Source organism: Dicentrarchus labrax, unplaced genomic scaffold (assembly GCF_905237075.1).
Source record: "Dicentrarchus labrax unplaced genomic scaffold, dlabrax2021, whole genome shotgun sequence".
Taxonomy (NCBI): domain Eukaryota; kingdom Metazoa; phylum Chordata; class Actinopteri; family Moronidae; genus Dicentrarchus; species Dicentrarchus labrax.
Window position 1 is genome coordinate 7,703,221 of NW_026136719.1, and position 22,083 is coordinate 7,725,303.

The 22,083-nt window shown below is 40.3% G+C and overlaps 2 protein-coding genes across 2 annotated transcripts; one reads left to right on the plus strand and one right to left on the minus strand.

Moving 5' to 3' along the window:
- Positions 1-28: 28 nt before the first annotated feature.
- On the minus strand, positions 29-18,915 carry trpm5 (transient receptor potential cation channel, subfamily M, member 5). Its single transcript, XM_051378910.1, has 26 exons — positions 18,797-18,915; positions 16,913-16,980; positions 16,227-16,383; positions 15,945-16,125; positions 15,348-15,514; positions 15,041-15,218; positions 14,160-14,224; positions 13,579-13,764; positions 13,160-13,259; positions 12,816-12,934; positions 12,083-12,430; positions 9,556-9,699; positions 7,158-7,281; positions 6,810-6,955; positions 5,873-5,985; positions 5,684-5,785; positions 5,018-5,276; positions 2,807-2,925; positions 2,492-2,624; positions 2,190-2,364; positions 1,818-1,986; positions 1,523-1,701; positions 1,076-1,208; positions 805-877; positions 618-708; positions 29-465 (listed from the first exon to the last, which is right to left on the minus strand). Exons 1-26 carry the CDS (start codon positions 18,821-18,823, stop codon positions 290-292), a joined length of 3,732 nt encoding a protein of 1,243 aa, XP_051234870.1. The 5' UTR covers positions 18,824-18,915; the 3' UTR covers positions 29-289.
- Positions 18,916-20,526: 1,611 nt separating this feature from the next.
- Positions 20,527-21,759, plus strand: cdkn1ca (cyclin-dependent kinase inhibitor 1Ca). Its single transcript, XM_051378949.1, has 2 exons — positions 20,527-21,045; positions 21,163-21,759. The coding sequence occupies exons 1-2, from the start codon at positions 20,622-20,624 to the stop codon at positions 21,261-21,263; spliced, it is 525 nt and encodes a 174-aa protein (XP_051234909.1). The 5' UTR covers positions 20,527-20,621; the 3' UTR covers positions 21,264-21,759.
- Positions 21,760-22,083: the final 324 nt, after the last annotated feature.

Sequence of the window (22,083 nt, forward strand, 5' to 3'; positions counted from 1 at the left end):
CTCTTGAAAACATGCTTGAAACAACAGGTAGCTTTATAAGTTTTAATAATGTGTCCTGAATGCTGAGCAATAATTCTTTTAGATCATTATGGTTTAGTAACTCTTTTAAAATGTGAAAGCTTAATTTGCAGAAAGAATGAAATACACCAACATCATTTTATTAAATTAAAGTCCAAACCAAATCAATGTCCCCTTCCCCCCAATTACACCATCATCGTACTTATATTAATATTATATAATATTCTAAATATCTTGAATAAAGTATCATTAGCTGTCTGGGTGCTACTAGTTAGCTTTCATTCATCAATGTAAGGAATTTTTTGTTAGCTCCATATCCTGGGTGACCTGATCCTGATCCTGATCCTGATCCTGGTTTGGCTGCCCCCCCTTCTTGTTTGACTTCTTTCTCTGGTTGACTTTGAGTCCCGTCATTGGTGCTGGTTGGCTGGCTGCCTGTTAGAGACACTGAAATTTCATGCCTGATTAATATTAAATTCAAAATACACAGAGTTGTGTGAGAGTATATTCACAGTATGCTACTGTGTTAGAATAGAACAGTATTTTCTGTCTATTGTGACTCAATTAGGAGTCTTTCCTGTTTCTGATTTTTGTCTCACTTGGAGCTCTTGGAGCTTCTTTCCCACACTTGAGTGTGCTTTGAGCGAAGCACTCTGCCATCCAGGACAACACCTCTCCACAATACCTGACCTAGAGACGAGATGAGTTTTATGTGAAATTGGCTGCGAAAAATACAAACTGATTATGTGTCAGATGGAGGTGTTGAGGTCACTTTTCTAGGTTTACCTGAGCCTCCGTGGACACCAGTCGCTTCTCTTGGTCCTTGAACCCACCGACAATCCTCAGCAAGCTCTGAACCCTTGGTCACAACAAAAATGTGTTAAAACCAGATACAATGCTACATTAATCATTTTTGTACTACTAGGGGGGCTGTAGAGCTTTAATACAAGCTGCACATTGGTGCTGCTCAGTGTCCAGTGAGGTTATCAGAGCTTGTTTGCAGATTATATCTTCTCATAATATGCACATTTCTTCAAAATTGCAAAATAACAATTACTTGGAGGAGGTACTCTTGAGTCTCTCTTCACTGCTCTCCCAATGCTGGCGTTCCAGTTTGGCCAGGTAGTTCTCTTTCTGCACCGTCTCCCATGTTATCAGCCTCTGGTCCAACCCTGCCGGCAGCTCTCTCTCTGGCAAAACACACACACACACACACACACACACACACACACACACACACACACACACACACACACACACACACACACACACACACACACACACACACAAGGAGGTAGTCCAAAAACCAATTAACTAGGAGGCAATTTCCATGGATAGAGCAGGTGAAGGACAGAGATAAGCACACAGTGTGTTATTCAGTATTGCATTTAATTTTAATTTAGCCTGATAATCCACAAGGAACTATTTTAATATCTGAAATAAAGCAGAAGCTTAATAGCTCCTAATGTAAATGGGCTGAAATATGCACATAAAACCTTCATACCAAGATGTTCCTGCTTTGACTCAGGCTGTTTGACCAGGCTGAGGAGGAGCTGAGAGAGATGGCTGATGATGATGAAGGGTGGGGCCAGTGCTGGACGGCTGTGGTATTCCACAATCAGGTTGTATCTCTGGAACTTCCAGAAGATATCCGTGTTACCCTGCACTACCTGGAAGGTGTAGCTGCAAATGGGGGAAAAAAGAAAGAAAAAAAAAAGATAAAGTACAAAGAAAACCACTACAGTAGTTCAACTCATCTTGTCAGATAGACATGGTTGCTATAATTTCCAGCCCCTGACCTGAACATGGCAATGAGCAGGTTTAGCAGCAGGACATTGGTGACAAGAAGGAAGATAACCAGCAGCAGGATGACCAGCCAGTTGGCATAGATGTTAGGACATGGCGGCCGTAGGCCCAGGCTAATCTCATTTGAGTCGTTGGTGCAGTTAATTTCAGGCATGCGAGCAGCTGTGCTCCGTTTAATGAAAGAACAAGAAAATTCGATTATGAAACATCACATTCAGGCCAACAGAAAGCCATCTCTGATGGATATGCATGAATGATCAAAATAAAACATTAAACATGACAATAAACTGAAATTTTTTTCATGGATAAACACACATTTAAAGGTCACACTTTCTTTACACTTATATGCATCTACTGTAATTTACCATCAATTTCCTCTAAGGGGATCTGACCAAAAATGTGCAGGTAGGGGCGGTACAAGGCTCTGCGAAACACCCAGTCAATCCTTGGGTCATTGGGGTGGAGAAGAGCCTGGGTGGCAACACCGTACGCAATGAGCCACACACTCAGGAAGAAGAGGAAGAAGAAAACATCCTTCATCTGTAAAGGAAAACTCGTCTTTATGTCTTCTTAACAGGCCAAGTTATGATCTATGGTCTATGACCAAGTACATCGCTTAAGATTTTCATATTTCAAATGTTTAGATAGTAGTGTTTCATTTGGTCACCATTCTTTCCACAATGATGATTTTGGGTCCCAGCTGCTTATGAATGGCAAAGATGTGGATCAGACGTAGAGTGAATACCATGAAGTCTATCGCCAGAACTGTTCTTCCTGCCTCATAGGTGTTATCCGCCATTCTGCAAAATAAACAACAAATAATCAACATTACTTACTGTGCAGTTGATTCAATTCTACCCCTTCTTTATTTCATTCATTCGCTCACTCCTTTATTTTAACGCTCTAGCCTCGGCCATCAAATCAAGAGCCTCCACGCTGTTGGGTGTATATTTTGTCATAAATGTAATTTTATGTGAATTACCTGCATGAAACCCCAACAACAAAAAGTGAGATGGCAACCATGTCGCATTTGTTCCAGTTGTCCTCTACATAGAGTTTGAACTTCTTCAAGATGCTCATCTCTTCATCCGTGAAGAAGCTCTGTGTCATAGAAAATAGTTTATGTATTATTACAAGACACAATTATTTGTAAATTTTTGAGCAAATCTAATTAAGATAGTTTGTTAGAAAATGTTATCATTTTCCAGCGACCTTATCCTTGGGATGAAAAGTATGAAAATAATTATTTTTGTTACAAGAATGAGCCTTGCTTACATTTCTGATTCCAACATTGTTTTTTGCATATTCTTTATAGCATTAGTAATTTGATAGAAAGTATGTGTAATAGTGTTATGACAGAAATTAAAATATACTATATAGAATGTATAGTTTTAATATGTTTATTTTTTTTAATATTTGGATTCTTTTGTGCTATTAGCTCATGTAATGGGACTGAAATATTAATTGTTATGAACATATAAAATTAGTTTTCAAATTGAGGTTGTGTGCTACTGTAAAGTTGCCTCTTTAAATGTAAATGTATTCACAGCCTCTTTTTAAACTCTTTTTAAACCATCTGTTATGTCTGAACTGAGTTTTATTTTTTTCCCTCTGCCATAATGAATAATAGTTTTGTCATGTTATTATGCCCTCTGCCAGGTCATACATTGAATCCCTATTCAGACACACCTGCAGGGCCAAAAGGGAGTTAGCGGCTACACAGCTCTGATGCTTTAGAAGCACCTGCAGTGTCCTAGATTCTCTATTCTGTAAAATCTCACTGACACTTAGAGTGTAAGGTTGAGTTGTCACCTGTGGTTTGAACAGGACACCTGTAAGTGCATCAAGAACCAGTGCTTGGTCTCTCGATGGCACAACTGGTTTGAGAACAGGCTGAGGGCAACGTGCTGCTTTCATAAAGTGACAGACTGGAGTGTAAGACCCGACTGTGAAATACTTTGAATTATAACTAACTAATGCAGACAACATCAAACAAATGGCCAGGATGGTGGACTGATAGGAAATCAAAATCACATAAAATGCATGTCCACACATACAGCTGCCATTTGGGATCACATTGCCCTCTCAATGTACTCTGCGAGATACAGTTGTCTTAATCATCAATATCAAATCCGCCGCCTGAATCTACTTCTACCAGAGGACCTCAGATCTTTTCAGTTTAATCGTGTTTAAGAGACAAAATTCCCCAACAAATGTTCTTCCTTTGCCATTTATTAGCAGCACTGCTGAAGGTGTCTGAACGCTTCAGAATATAAATGATTTGTAAATTGAGCTGGAAGTTTCTGTAAACTAACCATATAGTGTGTAGAGACTAAGAGTAAACTGATCAAATACCTCAGATCTACCACAGATGAATTGGTGTTGGATTAATATAAAATAAATTATGTATGTAAAACAATCCTGGTAATCTTAAATCTGTCATAGACTAGGCTTTTAGCACTACAGTGTAAAGGTTGAAATATATGTTTATAGGCCTATATAATATATGTAATACATACAACATATTGATTGTCACAACTTTGTGAGACTGAGCAGCCTTACACCAGCTCATCTATCAGATTTAAAAAGCTGGTAGACCTACAGACTTTAACCTTGTTCTATGACAAGTGTGGTAAAAAACAGGGGCTCCCTGTGGCACTGTCTTCCCTTAGAGAGAGGCATGCACCCCTGGGCTTGGTAGCAAGTCAGGGCCGCCTCTAGCAGAGTGGTTCTTTTTTTGTAATCCTGTGCCATAGTTCTGTTCAGCACAGGGACTTTCTGAGATGCACGTTGAAAAAGAGTGCAGAGGGAACAGCAGGGAAGGCTTGGCTCATCTGGGGCTTTTGTGCCCAAGGGAAGAAGGCTCAACGGGATCATTGCAAAAGGGGATCATGCTTGTCTGACCTGGTTCACTGGGAGGTAGTCAAGCAGAGAGGTGAAAGGCTCATGAATCCTTAAAACCCCAGAGAGATGGAGGTCATTGTAGTGATTCACATCACCTCCTACTCAGATATGTCTGACTTGTCAGGCCTGAACGCTGCAGTAATGCAAACACATCTAACAAGTGCTTCAAAATATGTGCAATACAGCATACTGTAGGCACTGTAGATGGATGTGGATCTTCAATAAAACATAATGGTCAGAGAACCTTTAATGTGTTTGAAAACATGAAATGGTTGATTATAAAGGTCACCTGTCGTAGTTCCTCCAGCACCAAAGTGAACACCCAGAAGTAGAGCATTATCTCTGCAGCTCCAGGGCCAAAGGGGGGTGGTCGGCGGAAATCTAGCAGGAGCACGTAGGTGAAGAGGCAGAGGAAGGCGAAGTACATGATGACATTACCGAGGAACACAGTGACAGGAGCGCTCCAGAAGCGACGCCAGCGGCGGAGTAAGAAACGCCACCAGACGGAGGCACAGCTCTGAGCTGCTGGACCTCCAGGTGAAGAATCCCTGGAAAATCAAAGAGCGGAGAATACTTTTAAGGCTTCTTGAGCTTCTTGAGAAGATAATGATCTAAATATAGTTTATATCATTAAATTGGAACATAGGAAGGTCATTGTTTTAATCACTGATGACTGAATTTGTTGATGCAAGCTGGATGTAGTCCAGATTGTATGTCACACTGTCACTGATGTACATTGTTTTATATGAGCTTGTGTGGTGGGTTTTAGCCTTTAGTTTTTGATGTATTTTGTATATATTTCACAAGTTCAGCTTTATTGTCGATATACAATGCAGGTTAATGAAATGCTACACATTTTAGAATAAGAATGATACATTTACTGAACTATTATTTAACAAAGATAATATTCAGATTATTTAACAGCACTTTGAGTATTATTTGTTTGCAAACTCACATAGGGTCATCGTCGTCAGTTAACAGTAAAGCCTTTTCTGTATCCAGACTGTCCAGCTCCACAAACTGCTCGCTGCCATTACGATTGTCAAGTTCCTCGTCACTGAGAAACACACATGAGAGTGTCAGTGCACCCAACAGAAAGCCATACAGAGCATCTGCGTGAATGGTAGGGCGGTATATGGATCACCTGAACTTTATGAGGTTGGTCCAGATGAGTGCTGGACAGAAGAAAGACACCACAAGTTTGGAGATGGCTGTGTCGGTCGTCATCGCCCCCCACCAAATCTTTGTGAGGAGAGCCTGCAGTAAAAGTTTAGTTTCATCATGTATGTTAAAATCAGGGACAAAAAAAACTTTACATATGAATCAAGTTCACCACAAGAGGGCACCATAGGCCTTAGAATGTTTCTGTCTTATAGTCTTATGACAATATCCAGGGAAGCATCATACAGGCAGTTACTGTAGCTAGTAGGTTAACAAAAACACATTTTTTTAAAAAAAAAAAAAAAAAAAGCACATTTTCCCTTTTTAAACCATTTCATACGACATATGGATAATTTCCTTCTTCTGAGTTGTCTAGCTGCAGATTGGGATACGAGTCACTCAAGTGAAAGGAAACCTGATCCTAAGTCATGGGCTTTTGTAACAGTGCAGTACTTTGTCTTGAAACACTACACATGTACTGAATTATAATTAATAGTTTCCCATTCAAAAAAGGTATATTACTCAAACTGTGTGCTTTAAATAAAATATTACTTCTCTGAGAGTTTTCTGCATACTAACTTTCCCTGCTGACATTGAATACCAATTAACTCTCAGTGATGACTTTGTAATGACAAGGACGTCTGTTGGAGAGGTATTTAGGCAAAATTGTGCACTGAATGGAGTCCAGTGAGCAGCAAAAGATTTTATATTACTTTGCAATAAGTATTTAATGACACGTAATGCCCTAGAAAAGTTTTTAATACCTGCAGGGCAAGGCAGAAGGCAGCAAAATATCTATCTCCTAACCAAATTCACAAGACTTTGAAACAGTTGAAAGATTAATGATTTAAGTTTTCACATAGCTGAAAGAAAGAAGTTAAATTGCAGCCAAATGAGCATATGGATGTGTCTCCTGTTACCTGAACTCCATCGTGGGCAAAGAAGGATTTGGCATCTGCCTCAGTTGCCAAGTTAAGGACTGTAGATTTGCTCCAGCAGTGTGTTCTTCTCACTAACAAAGCATAAGCCCTGTCTTCACTGTTGGAGTAACACTCTCCAAAGACATCTGTCACAAGGAGAACAGTAGGTACACAGTGTCAGCAACTCAGCTACATTTGTAAACATTCAGATTCACATTTTATTCCCTTCCGGTGGGATCTGTGTGTTTGTTTTGTTGTTGAGGTCGGTGAACGTACCTCTTGCAATGTTTGACCTTTGCTTTTTCTGATCACAGTGAGCTGTCGTCATTGAGCGGTTTATGTACTCACCAAGGGCAAACTGCTCATACTTGGCCTCCTTCATACTACGGGCAGACTCAGCTTCAGATTCCAGTCGAGCCATCTCTTTCAGAATCTTACAACCCGCCAGCGCTGCCGCAACTGCCTCGGGGCCCTGAAGGATTAAAAGAAAGATGGATCCAAGAAATGGCTCTGAAAGAAGGATCTGAGAAATCTAGTTTTGAATTTTAGAGAGCTCCATCTTTTTGCATTTAAATGGGTTGTACTGGGTGCATCAGGCTGCAATAGGTACAATTTGTACCTGCAAGTCCACCTACTGCTTCTAAAGGCCCCCTGTATGATTTACCTGTATGATTGACCATGTAAAGTACAGTTATAGTCGCATACATGACTTTTATGAAATGTAAGCACTCTTGTGTTGCTCAACTGGTCTTATTTAAAGCTGTGACCTCTTTACCTTTTGTTTACCAATTTAACTGATGAGAACAAACCTGCAACAGGATCAGAAAACGTTCACATCTTAGACGTAGTTGCTGTTATAGTCTGTCTACTGAAATGTCTGTCAATCAGTCTGGATAGCAGGTTACAACCAGATATTTTGAATTTTGGTGCTGTAGTTTTTCTTACAATTGTGGACCTGTGGATCCAGATACATCTTTCCTTCCTTCCTTAAATTTCAGTTCATTTCAGTGAGCTCTGACCATCAATCTAATTAATGAAATAATGTTTCATCAAAAATTCATTAACATTAGTCTTTGCTCTGCTTGCTTTTACCTGTCCTTTTTAAAAATGATTGGTAGTGATGATTGGTAGTTTTGCAAAGTATACTCAATAAAAGATATGCAATACTTTTGATATGGCCTTTTTGATATGGTCCTTGGTCCATATATAGATAGATGACACTCTCATATCTGTGCATGCAATATAATGCTGGACCCAGGACATGGTTAGTTTAGTTTTGCATAGTGACTGGAAATTGCAAAACCGCTCGCATGGCTCTGTCCAAAGGCTCTGCAGGCTCACAACCAAGAAATGGGTCAACACAAAATCCCCTGATAAAACCACAACTTGTTTTTTTAACATGTTAATTAGTAAGCTTTAGAGGTGCTGGTAGGTGGATTTTGTTATTTTTGGATGGAGGCAGGCTAGCTGTTTCCAGTATTTATGCTAAGCTAAACTAATTGTCTCATAGGTCCAGCTTCATATTGAATGATGGCGAAACGGCATACTTCAGACAGTGCTGATCTATTTCTTTGAACCATTTCTTGTTAGTCAGACATACAGTACATGTGAGGATAGAAGGAAGAGGGTGTTTATAGGAACACAGAAGCAAAAAGATAACCAATGTACCAATTTGCATTAAGAGATTGACATTTTCTATTGTGGCGTTATAGTGCATTATGTTTATTGTATTATATTGTCATTTTCTATAATCAACAATAATAGCAACCTTTAATGGCCCTGTACTTTGTAGAAGAAACATTTATAGGACTAGCATGACAAATGTTTAAAAGAAGAGCAACATACTAAAGCAGGGGGCTCACAGAGGGTGAACGTACTGAACCTAATACCTCATTATTGAAAGGATCAATGATTTTTATACATCATGCAGTATAATATTACTCCTAAGTTCATATATATGTACATATTTTTGCTAGCATTAGCCAGCCTGCGAGCATAATTGTAATGAGGCCTTCGACGTGAGAGATACTTCAAACAATCAAATTATGAATTCAGATATCCCAGCCAGAGTCGGAGTGGTAAAACGATTTGCAGTGGGGGATGTACACACACTGAATGCAATTACCATAACTTCAGATAATGTTTGAAATAAGACGCAAGAAAGGAGCACATCCGGGTGAGTGCTTATGAGATTACAATAATTGCTTCCCTTAGTTCAGGGAAGGGCAATAAAGAATTGAAAGGTACCTTGAAAGGATGTTGAAAACAAAGAGCAGTTATCATTGATTGGTGTCATTTAAACTATTCATAGGGCATCAATCCCATGTCAGGATATATTTCTCATTAAGTTCATCAGGACTTTAGATCCCTGCACTACCTCACTGCTCGTTGAATGTACCGCCCCATGAAGCAGCATGACCTTCATTTGAATAATGTTCTTGGAGATAAGATGGCTTTTTAGTTCACCTCAGTTCTTAATAAATATGCCATTTGCTGGGCTCTTTTATCTAGAGTGACATTTTCATATGGCGGGACTGACCTGCACCTGCACTATGCTGGCCCACATCACTCTTGTTCTCTCTGAAGCCAGAATACAAACTATCACAGTATAATTCAGCTCACTTCCGTTTGGTTTGAGTCCTTTTTACCAATGCCAGGCACATTTAGACATTTATTGATTGAACCACACAGCACTGAGATAGTACGAGTGGGAGCTTAACTGACTAAAGAAGCTGACAAGACTGACCATGGCCCAAAAGAAGTTAGCCATCTGCTGTCGGTTCTGAAGGACAGCCCAGAGGAAGAGATCCCTCCAAGGATGTTCGCAGCGCTCCTCTAACTCGGCCAGGTTCTTCTGGCTGTGGAACAGACGACCCTTCGCTGGCTTCTCCTGGAGCACACAGGCAGTACACCACATGTGTTAAAAATGTATCGTGAACAGGCTTGCTGCACACAGTTTACAGAACATGCAACTATTACATGATTCATATGATATATAGATTGAGAACCAATTACTTCCCTTGCCAAGGGGGTAGTCTGTCTGTCAACAGGTGTGCATTTTAAAAATGTATGAATTGATTTAACATGCTGAACAGACAGACCTTCAGCTAGGAAACAATTAGATTTTGGTCATTATCTGAGCTATAATTTGTTCCTTGACGTTATGACCTCGTTTTACTGTAAAGCAGGATGCAAACGACATACATTATACACCACAGAGAGGTAAATCCACTGCAAATCCTGAGGGTATAATGAGACAAGATTCCTTAGTGTGTAACAGCAGGTTTAGTTTGGTTTTCCATCTCTTTACGCAATTATGGTGAAACTGAAGACAATGACAAATGCCCAATGGTTCCCAACATTTCCAGTCACAATGAAGATCTGGGGGGTGGAGTTTTAACTAACAGGATAGAACATGAAAACTATATTGTGCTAATCCAAAAAAAAAAAAAATCCTGACTTTACTCTAATTAGGGACCGAGCACTGACCAGTGCAAGGCCCTATTGTAATTGAAGGAATTCTTATTATTTTTGCCGCCTTCGACCACATATTTGGCGGCCGCAACATGCTCGAAAAGTCAGGGAAATTTGCACAAAATATCGTAATAAAAGAAGCAGAAAAGCCTCTTGGACCCATACCTCAAACTAAACAGGAAGTTGGCCATTTTGGATTTAGCGGTCATTTCCGGGCGATTTGCACACTTTGTATTTGAACGAACTCCTCCTAGGAAATTTATCGGATCGACTCCACACGTGGACACAGCCATCTAAACACATTCACCATTAAAAGTTGTGCTATTTACGTTATTCCATCGAACGGCGTGGATGTGGCGTGGCGTCCCGTGGCGTGCAATTTCGATCCTTTGTCATAAAAAGAGGGATTTGTCATAACTTCTGCATAAATGATCCAACTGCAACGAAACTTCACATGTTTGATAAGAGTCCCGCCACCTGAATGTAAATGTAAATGTAAAACAGATTGTTGAAGATATGTGATGACTGTGGTGAGTGGGCGTGTCTGTGGGTGGTGGGAAATTTTAATGTACCGCCAGAACACACGAGTTCGCTTTAACTTGAGTGTACATTGTCCATTCGGCTCCAAACTACACTTGTCTGATAAGAGTCCCGCCCTGAACATGCCTATGTGATAATAATCACTAATAGTGAGAGCGCCACCTAGTGGTGAAAGGAAATATATATTTTTTATTTTATATATATCTCCCAGCAGATTGCCCAGATCCAGCTGAAATTCTGTCAGCAGTCCCTTAGGACGATGACAAAGACATGTCCTGAGTCTTAAGAATTTTGGTTGAACCTTGCCATGGTGATATGGCGAAAATCATCTTTTCTGTTAACATTTGAACACCTTTTGGGGGGCTAAACATGGCCAAACAGTCATGAAATTTTGCACAAAATTTTGTCGTGGCACACGCTAAGGTATTGTCTTGGTTGGCGTGGCTAATCCATAATGCCACGCCCATCCGCGGGACCAAGACAATACCTCAGCGTTCCAGAATCAGCCCCCAAGACACGTAAGACCGACATGTATGACAATTGGTAGGCATGTGTATCATGATGGGACAAGCAAAAAAGCCTCTTGGACCCATAACCCAAACCCAACAGAAAGTCGGCCATTTTGAATTTCGTGGTCATTTTTGGCATTTTTTTTGCGTTGTATTTGAACAAACTCGTCCAAGGAAATTTATCGGATCAACTTCAGCTGACACATTGTTTGCCTGTTAGCCACGGATAGTAACCAACTAGTCTAGCGTGTAGTTGTTGTTGTTATACGTCATCTAGCGCGCGCCGGTAAATGTCCCATGCTGCGTTCATGCAGGATCGGAAATGCTGAAGATCGGAGGGCCGATATTATCGGACATCCCTAGTTTTAACGGCTTCATTGGTTAGATTTTCTGCTAGTGGATGAGGTCGCCATTGAAGATTAACTGATTTCCAGGAAGTGAGCTTACCATGAACTCTGTATATTGTCTATTTCATTGCATCTTTCAGGCCTTCAACAGTTTCAAATGAAATAGTCTGAGAGGTCTAGAGTGGAAAATCACTCTCCGCTTACAACTCATATACAAATGCAAACTGTGACAAGGGGGCACAAATAGACAACGCTTCATTTTAAAGTGTCACAGACCGAAAAGAATGAGAACCTCTGCAGGAAGCAATACAAGGTGGAATTCAATTCATCAGTTGAAAGGATTTCGTACTGAGGGCAGAATATATGATTTAGTAGAACTTTTGAGACAGAGTATATCACTCACTGTGGGAATCTTTTGGTAAAAGCCTTTGCAGGAGTCATGGAGAAAGTCTTTCAGCACTTTGGCGACCTCGTAGAGGGTGAAGCGGGGTTTCCGGTCCCCTTGCTCAGGCGGATGGTGTCCAGGAGGACCAGGTGTCCTAGCAGCTCCAAGCAGCAGCTGCTTCTCCTCGTACTTTTTGAGGAGCAGGTTGTGAAGGAGGCTCTTCTCCGACACAGACCAGTAAAGCTCCTGTAGACGACCGTAGGTAAGGAACTCACCCAGGTTGACACCGTTGTCCACAAAGAGGCGCACAAAGTCAGGTTTGTCATTGATCAGTGCATCCATCATCACCTCTTCAAGGTCGCATGCCTGAAAAAAAAGTGTCTTCATTACAATTGCTCATTAGGCATCTGTCTTCCCTTCTTCTTGTGAAAAGGATTGGTAATTGTCAGCTTCTTTTCTCCTGTACTACAATGTACACTGGCTTGCCACTCTATTTCTGTGCTATCTAATAGTCAGTAAGCCCCTTTCATATTGATTGACTGATATTGATATTGACTGACAGCATATTAGCACACGGATGTTTATCTTAAAGCACCGCTGTGCCTAAGTATAGCTTCACAGAACTGCTAGTATGGTGGTAGATTCTTAAGTCTTGTTTTCATTTAATTTGCTAGACTTTGAATTGATTGTAGGTTAAATTTTTTTTTAACCACACACTGGACGTCATCAAATTACTATGTATTTGTCTTACCTTCCATTCCACATCTCCATTAAAGATGTCACTTTTGGCAATGTCCACCCTGTTCCAGGCCACAGCCAGCTTCAGTTCATCCAGGAAGTCTTGAGCTTCCTGACTTTGGCTCTTACAAGCTGATACACACACACACACACACACACACACACACACACACACACACACACGCAAACACACACAGAACATCCACAATGTCAACAGGTTCACAACCTATGAAGTGTGCAAAATGTCCAGGCTCTCTCTCTCTCTCTCCATGCAGCTGTCAAGTCTCAACACCTGTAATTGTACAGCCTTAGAAAATTGCAAGTTTCTTGATAACATATCTCTCACAAGGTACTTACCCTTGACTAGGGCTTTGAGAATGACTGTATCCAGCTCAGAACTCTCCTGTTCAGGGTCGTGGACAGTAAGGAGATGCCCATGATCAAGTATCTTCTGGATCTGATTGACAAGTTAACAGTGAGTTATGACTAATACCTCATTTGCATTTTGTTTTATCACTTATGCATTGTTTTCTAAACTTACAACCCTTTCACTGTGTATGTCAGCTTGAAAAAAGAACAGTATTGGTATCTTTCCCTCCTTTTTCATATCGTTAATTAGGTCATCATATACAAATTTTGAAGCTAAGGATGAAAATCCCACATTAGCTTCCCTCACAATCTTTCCCAGTGTGCCCCATTTTTCTGGCAACGTTCAAGTCTTGTGATCAGCATATCTGTGTATGTGCCTGCCTCCATGCTGTGCACAGCGCTCTCACCAGCTTGACCCAGTTACTGATGTCTGTGCTGTGGTGGGCATTTGGAAAGGTGTCCAGCAGCAGCTCATGAACACTGTCCGTATCCCAGCAGCCCCTATTCATCAGCGTGACGAGGATGTCAGCCACGCCTCCTGAGCCTGCCAGGATCAGCCATGGTGTCGAATTGCCAATGCCTTTGTACATCCTCTGCAGAGAGGGACACAGTGTTCAGACTTGCAGGCAAACTCACAAACATTTTCACTAAATAACAGAGACTTACATTGATCAGTGGTAGCTATATTCCATACTCTTGGTTATGGTTCTATTTATGCAAATTATTTGGTGGCTTTGCCAGGCTTTCTCGCCAAAGAGATTAGTTTTCTGAAAACAGAAAGAACTCATTTCTCAGTCTGTCTTTGGCCCACTACTTCAGGAGATGGCACAAACAAAATTTGATTGAGAGCCTAAGTCTAAAATTTTCTAAGCTACTGTTCAGTCAGATTGTGCACATTCATATGACAAAACAGATATCCAGCTTTCAAAAGGTCTCTTCACGGTCACTTCTTTAAAGTTGCTGAGTGACTAACAGAGCATAAACTTACCTTTAGAATCCTGGGTTCTCCATGGACCAAGAGACACAGAACAGGGATCTCAAAACTGCCTGTGCCTGCAAGCACCAGAAAGGTCATTCATAATAATATCTTTGAATCTTAGGTTGTCTCTGGCAGGCTAGCAGACATGGATGTGAACAAGGCACAATTTATATTATATTTATGATTTAAATTATTAAGCAAATTGAAATGAACAAATGTTTCATGGGGAAGAATATGCGCTAAACACATTTGTTACACCTCATGGATTAACACAGTTCATTTTGGTGAGAAACCCTGAAAACACTGTAAACACAACTTTTGTTTGTTTACAAGAAAACTCCACAGGGAAGTGCTGCAAGGTAGCACCCGCTATTTATCTTAGCTTGTTTGTGGTTTAAAACCAAAGACTACTAAAGGGATGAGAGTGAGAAAACACATAATGTTGTATTTCAATCTTTAACATATATATATGTTTTACTTCCCATGGGCAGTGAAGAGTCCCAACACACAGAATTCCAGACATTTTTTTTAAAAAGAGCTGAAGTGCATTGATTTGACTACTGCACCTATGTTCAATTTTAGACCATATGATTTTACAGCAAGCCATATATAAAAGGTCATTAAATATGAAGCAGCCACCTGTACTATGAACAGCACAACTGCGAAATAATGCTTAATGCATCTCAATGCATAATTCAACACCACGAAAGAGACCATTTGTTTGAATAAGTACTCCAACTTTTAATATTTAAGTACATTGAACTATTTCTATTTATGTAAATTCTACATAGGTAAAGTAAATGCAGGACTAACATTTAATTAAGTAATTCTTGTATTGTTATTACAACTTAAGTAAAGGATCCTTATTCCATTAACCCAAAGGGCTTTACCTCCATAACCAGTGCGCTGGAGAGAGATGTGTTTGAGCAGCTTCACCCTCATTTCACTGGTGGCTCCTGGTCTATTGGGATCCTCCTCCACCAGCACAAAGTGAGAGTGGTGGCTATCCAGGGAATACACCGACCCATGAGGCAAGTCCTGTGGCTTGTATGCTGCAGGCTCATCCACCTTGAGAAGATGAATATGCAGAAAGACAGCGGACAGCATAAACACACTAATGTGAAAGATGTAAATATTTGCTGATAGAGGTTGCTGCTGCTTTTGTTGCCTCTATAATGTCTGTGGATGTACAGAAACCTTGGCAGAGAGAAGTGCTTCTCGGTTGTGGATCATGTTCCAGGGTGCGATGCCAATGGCCACTACACGAACTTTAGAGGAGGTGCTGGCCAAGGAGTGATCTCTTACTGCCTGGCCCAAGTGCTTAGTGATGCCAAAGCGAAAGCCATTAGTCAAAATCCATGCCCCTAGAGAACCGAGAAGCAGTTACATATGTGTGTGTATTCGGTATAGACAGTTTTTATGCACTTACTATGTGTATGTATCAAACCAGAAAGCTGTGTCCTGGATTCCATATAAACAGCTGGCCTATTGATTATGTTAATTAGTGTATTGGCATATATGGTCATAAAGAATTCTGTGTCAATCCTCTTTACATACATTAAAATTCATGAAAATATTTGACTAATCATGCAATTAAAAACACATGAAAAAATGATAAATAATTTATGATTTTATTTTGGACTTCATACATCTAAATAAGAGCCAGGCTTTGATCTTGATGATGTGTTTCCTTTAATTCCGCTACCAGCCAATAGAGGGCAACAATAAACCCATTCTCTATCATTAACTGTTGATTTCTAAAAGCAAGGCCAGTTTTGGCCCTTTGATTATAACCTGTGCTCTGTGCAGCCTTAACAAGCCCTTTTCTTAGAGTGTCCCTGAGCCAGGGCTTCATCTGTGCCAGCTCGTCTCCTCCCACCAGAGCCACCACCAGGTGAGGAGGAGCAAGACCCCACTCTTCTGTCAGCATCTGGTAAATCAGCACTGGGTCTGTGTTGCTGCGCACCCTCACAAACTGGATATAAAGAGATGAGTTGATGTCAGTACTCTGCTTTAAACACTTTGTACAAACTCTCTGCTGTTATACAAACTGTAGTCTTCCTTATCTAGTTTCACCTTTCCTCTTGTCTTAGTGGAACCAATGAAGTCAATGTCGCCCACTCTTCCGGCCGCCCAGTGACTCTTCTCCTTCTTCATTCTGCTGGCCAGACCTCTGGCTACATTCTCCAGTGTCTCATCCACTGTAGAGCAGCAGGAACAGCCTAGCAGGACACTGAGATATATATTATGTTAAAGCCAATCCAGATGTAGAGGGGGATTAAAAATCTACATATCATTAAAAATAACTAATTTAGATGATTTTGCCTTGCTGGAGGCATCATGCCTGCTTTATGATTTGGTAGCTTTGTCCATAATCTGCTGTATCAAGAATATAGCCCTTTGCTTTTGCTCTTAGTATTTAACATCGCTGAAACCATTCTATTTAACAGCTAGGAAATTATGACCAGTCTCATGAATAATTCAAATAGGAAACTATACTTGGAATTAGTTAAGGCTTGTTAGTCCAGTACAAATGTTTGCTTCCTAGAGCACCTCTTCCACTTATGGCTTGTTAATCACTGGGTTGATTTGATTGCTTACAAATGTCTATTTTCAATTGATCTGCTGGTGTGAATACTGAACTGCACTGTAATTTGATAAAGAAATTCTGAAAATTGTCATGAATGTACTTTATATATCATTTCATATGGATGGAATAGGCCTATGTGTTCATATTGTGTTTCATTTCTACACACACACACCTGTGCTCCTCTGACCACACCAGCACTTCCCCGCATCGCAGACATCGTGTCTGTGGTTGCAGTGTCCCCTGTAAACAAATTGATACACAGATATTAAGCCCATTTTCCTCTTAATCCATTATGACTCACTCACCACTCTTCACAGAGGGGGAGGTTCTTAGGAGTACTTGTGGTCAATGCAAAGTTGGCAGAATTTTCATCCTCGCTTCGTATGCAAAGTGATTCCTGGATGATGTTTGAACTAGAACTACACAAAACACTCTCACTCATAAACATAAAACCAAGAAAAGTGGGCCATAATACTTTGGGCTCCCACCAGAACCTCTGAACATAAAACCCCTTTTATATTATGTCAAATGTCAATACAGGTTGTATTGTATTGTATGCAGTCTGGAATGTGCTTCTGACACAACGATTTGGTTTGTGCATGATTATTGTTTTACAATGAAAACATCCTCAGTCTGTTTATCTCTGAGTGATTCTTTTCATAGAAATAAATGACACTGAGTTCAGAAAGGAAACTCATTCATTATTGATAAGATTATCCATTTGCCTGAGTAAACACAGACTTTTATCATCCAGCCTAATTTGCGTGGGCACTTGAGCTGCTTGTGAAAGACGATTAAAACAAAAATGCAGCACAAGTACATATTTCTTTGACAAAAAGCAGCAGCTTCCCTGGGTGCTGGGTGCTTTAATATAATTATGGTGCAATGGTTAACACACAGAGTGAGAGTCAATTTAAACCATCTGTTTTAATGTAAGTGAGCAGCTTGCTGCAGAAGCTTTTATTTGACTATATGTCTGGGTCTGGGAGGGAAAAGACTATTGGGCATGCAAACACGCCAATTTGCATGCAAAGGTAGAGGAGAGGACACCCTGCTATGTTTGTGTGTGTGTGGGTGGATGTGTGTTTCATGAGCACAGATACCCTAACATGCACAAATGCTCTACATCTCGTTTGAAGTCTGGTATAATGAACTTCTCTTCTCTCAAGCAGAGGAGATGATGATCTGAGATGTCTTGATCTATTTGTGTATATTAGCTGACAGCAAACACCAGATTCAGCACGTACAAGTGAAGAGCCCAGCACCCCCCTTTAGACACATACTTAAATCTCCTTTAAATTTAAAAAAGTAATCTTGAGGAAAAAAGTCAATATAGGGTTTTAAAATCAATATTTGTTCTGAACATTTTATAACACTTGAAAAACCAATAAACTTAGTTTAAAAGCAAATCACAAATGTAGTGATGAAGTGATGATACCTAAAGCCTTCCATTAAAGTAAAACCAATATTGTAGTAACTGGGGTTTAACATTTCAGCAAAATCACCATGTCCGTTTTTATCATGGAAAAAAATCCATCATTCATAATCGTAACCCAAGAGAGGTAAGCTATTGTACATAAAAATTACTATTGTAAGTTTGCAAGAGGGTAATATAAGGATCACTTAATTGGGCTAGCGGAGAAATGTATATGTGTCAACATTTGTAATACTTGTAAAGAAACACTGTAGGTACATATATCTGTTTAGAGAATAAAAGAGAAAAAGACCAGACCAACAAATTCTGTTTCATCTTCAAGTCAAACTCTTCAGCTGTGTAATTAGATCCTCCAGATATTAAATCATATAAAACATTCCCTTACACAACACATAAATCATAGGATGATTGCCCATATTGCTTTATCACCCTTGACATCCACTGTAGATGGGAACCGGTGTATTATTAATAGACACACTGCTTTACGTGAAAACACTGGTCTTCATCTACAGTACATATTTTTACTTAACAGAGAGCATCTTTTGACTTGGCCAAAATTAAATGTCCCTCCAGTGATAAACAGAAAAAAGACAACTGCTACACGGCACATTATACACTCACCAGAGGTGTGCCTTGTCTCTCCTGCATGGCTGAAATGACTGCTCCTCTCCTCCTCCTGCTGAACCACACCTGTTAGGGCTGAGGAGTTGTCCTTCACAGTGCTCACCAACCACCTGTGCCATCAGGAAGTAGTACAAAGGAAGGGCTCTCCCTCCGGCCAATCCCAGACACCTCTGTGCACCATTACTTTGCATGTTTGTTCAACTGCCGCACATCGCTCTCATCAGGACCAAATACTCCAGCTTTGTGTTTAATTTTCTACATATTTTTTAGGCATGTTTGTGGACAGCTAAAGATTAGCTTGAACATTGATCTCTGTCAATGTGACAGCTATTCAATAAGTTGAATGGAGAGAAGTACTTAAAGGACCAGTGTGTAGGATTCAGTGGCATGTAGTGGTAAAGTTGCAGATAGCAACTATTTGAATACAGTTCAGCCTTCTAGTGACCAGGAAGCTTGCAAAAAAAACGTTAAAAGGTCGTATCTATAGCCAGTGTTTGGTTTATCCGTTCTAGAAACATGGTATTTCAACATGGTGGCCTCCGCAAGAAGAGGACCCACTCCCTCTAAAAACGACTCATTCTAAGATAACAAAAAGACACATTTTCAAGCGATTATGCTCTAATAAAATCTAAAAATAAAATCTATTCTGCCAACAGATACTAAATATTACACACTGGACCTTTAATATGTATCTAAGTGAATGTCAGATGAATTTCAGATCAGCATTCAGATTAGTCTCTAGTGTTTTACTACGTTCTTTACATACAGCAAAGAGAATACACAGAGAGGCGGTAGCTTCTCAGAGTTTTGGCTCAATGTGAAAACCTTGTATTCACACTATCAGCATTTCTAGCATACCAGACTGATCAGCAAAATCTAGTTGGGGAAAGTGAATGCCCTCTTCCTCATTACCTCCACTTAAGTATCCTTCTGCAAGGCCCATAACCCCCAGCTTCTCCAGTGGAGCTGCTTAGTGGCCAGCAAATCAGACTGTGGGTTCACTGGCAGCTATAAATGTGTTTAACTGTGTGAGTGAGTACAGGACCTTCCTTAAGTCTCAGAGAGAAAATCTTGGGTGTCGAAAGCAAGGGCAAAACTTAGAACCTTTCTACAGCTCTAACCTGTGGGGGAAAATCATCTTAAAACGGATAAAAATGAATTAATCATAGCAATAACTTTTTAATCGCAGAAGTCTTGCTCTTGTGTAAAACTAAATCTCCTGATTCAAACTACTTTTTGTTTTGGACCATAAACTTACTTTCAATCTCATCTTGGCAAGAAGACTTTGGCCTCTATGGCCTACAGGAAGAAATGCCTGTAGTGGCCACTAATCACTGTTCCCTGGAGGCTGAAGTGCACTGCTGCATGTTGGTGCTCTTTCATTAGGAAAAAATAGAGTACATATACAGAACTGCAACCCTGAGGCTTTTAGGAATGTTTTGCTCTTGCTGACAGTTTACAATCATGCAAATGAAAAGTAGGATGGACTGTTTAAGACATGTGCACCAGGAATGCTTACAGAGGAATATTACACAGAGTATCCCAAATGGAACAGGAGAGTTTTATTGATGGTCTCAGCTGTTTGCATCACACAATGAATGAATTCCTCCCCCTCCCTTTATCCGCCAATTCAGAGAGCTGCAGCCAATCAGCAGCCTCTTCTCATTGTGTACAAACAGAGCATCGTGCGCCCTGGAGCCTTTAAATCGCCCTGCAGCTGTGTGCTGACCAGAGAAGACCAGAGGGACATAGCAACAACAAGCTTCCTCTAAAATTACACCAAGACTTTTCCCAACAAAACTCCACCAGAACCAACTGAAGGATGGATCCCATCAGACGCAGAGAGTCGGTTTGCAGGAGTCTCTTTGGCCCGGTGGACCACGACCAGCTGCGCCGGGACTTGAAGCAGAAGCTGAAGGAGATAAGTGAGCAGGACAGCCGCCGCTGGAACTTTAACTTCCAGACTGAAACGCCGCTGCCTGGCAGGTTTCAGTGGGAGGAACTACCCGCAGACTGCGCTGCTGCACTTTATCAGGAGTGCGCACAGCCCAAGGAGGGTGTCTGCTCTTCAAACACCGAGGATGATGACCGGCTGAGCGACCGTGAGGAGAGCGCAGGGACCGACCAGGAGAACTGCTCCAGCATCTTCAACACACACAAGTGTCCCGCTGAAGTGACGCCAGTCCGGAGGAAGAGGACGCTCTCTAAACCGGCAGCCAAGCCCAGAAACAACGCACAAATTACAGGTGAGAAGTCTTGCAGATCCGCAACGTGTTTGATCCTGTGACCCATGGTTATTCAATTATAGCAACAGAGTATTAACATTATTCTTTCTTATTGCTTTTTTTTTTTTTTTTTGGCAGATTTTTTCGCGAAGAGAAGAAGGACGACAGAAACAAAGAGTATCCTGAATCCCTTTCACACAAGTTCCAGTGAAGCACCTCTGTGCAAAACAATAAGATGAACATGCTACTAAAAATGGACTATTTCCACATGGATTGGATGGATTGAACCAAGGCCTACTCAGTGTACCAAAGGATTTCATTTTATCTTATTATTTTATTTTATTTTATTATATATTTTATTCTTTATTAATTTGGGTGAAATTATACCACCCTGTGTTATTTATCTTATTTATGGACTTTTATTTAATTTCGTTGCATTGTGTCATTGATAATGTCACAAATATGTTTGTTTGGATGTGTTTTTTATTTAATTTTTATCAGTATTATTTTTATGTGAGATCATTTGATCATTCGAAGACTGAATCAATTTTTGTTTCCATATGTTTCATCTCTTTGTCAGTCTTGGTGAATTTCTGTATGAGCTGTTTCTGTTAACTATATAGAAAAGCACTATTTTGTCCTTGTCCTGTTTGCCTAAATCAACTGAGATGCAGATCAAAAAGATTGTAAAGCCTACGATTATTGTAATTTCAATAAACTGTTTTATCCATTGTACTTCTGATTGAGTGATTTCTGCTGCCTGCTTGAGGAACACTGACAAAAACACAACACTCCATCGTCCAAATTAATTTATTGATAGATGCTAATTAAATCATTTTGCATTCACTGCTTCAAACTGGTGTATTTAGTCATGTAGAACATCCACAGCATCTTAATATTGTTCCCTATCTTGAGTAAAATGGGACAAAATAGCTCAGAAGCACATCAGTTCTCCAACCAGTGCCTCACAAATCTAATTTCTTACTTGTCTAAAATCTTTGGAAGATATCTTTGCACTGCTCAGAATCTAAGCTTCCATCCTTGCTTGTATATGCTGAA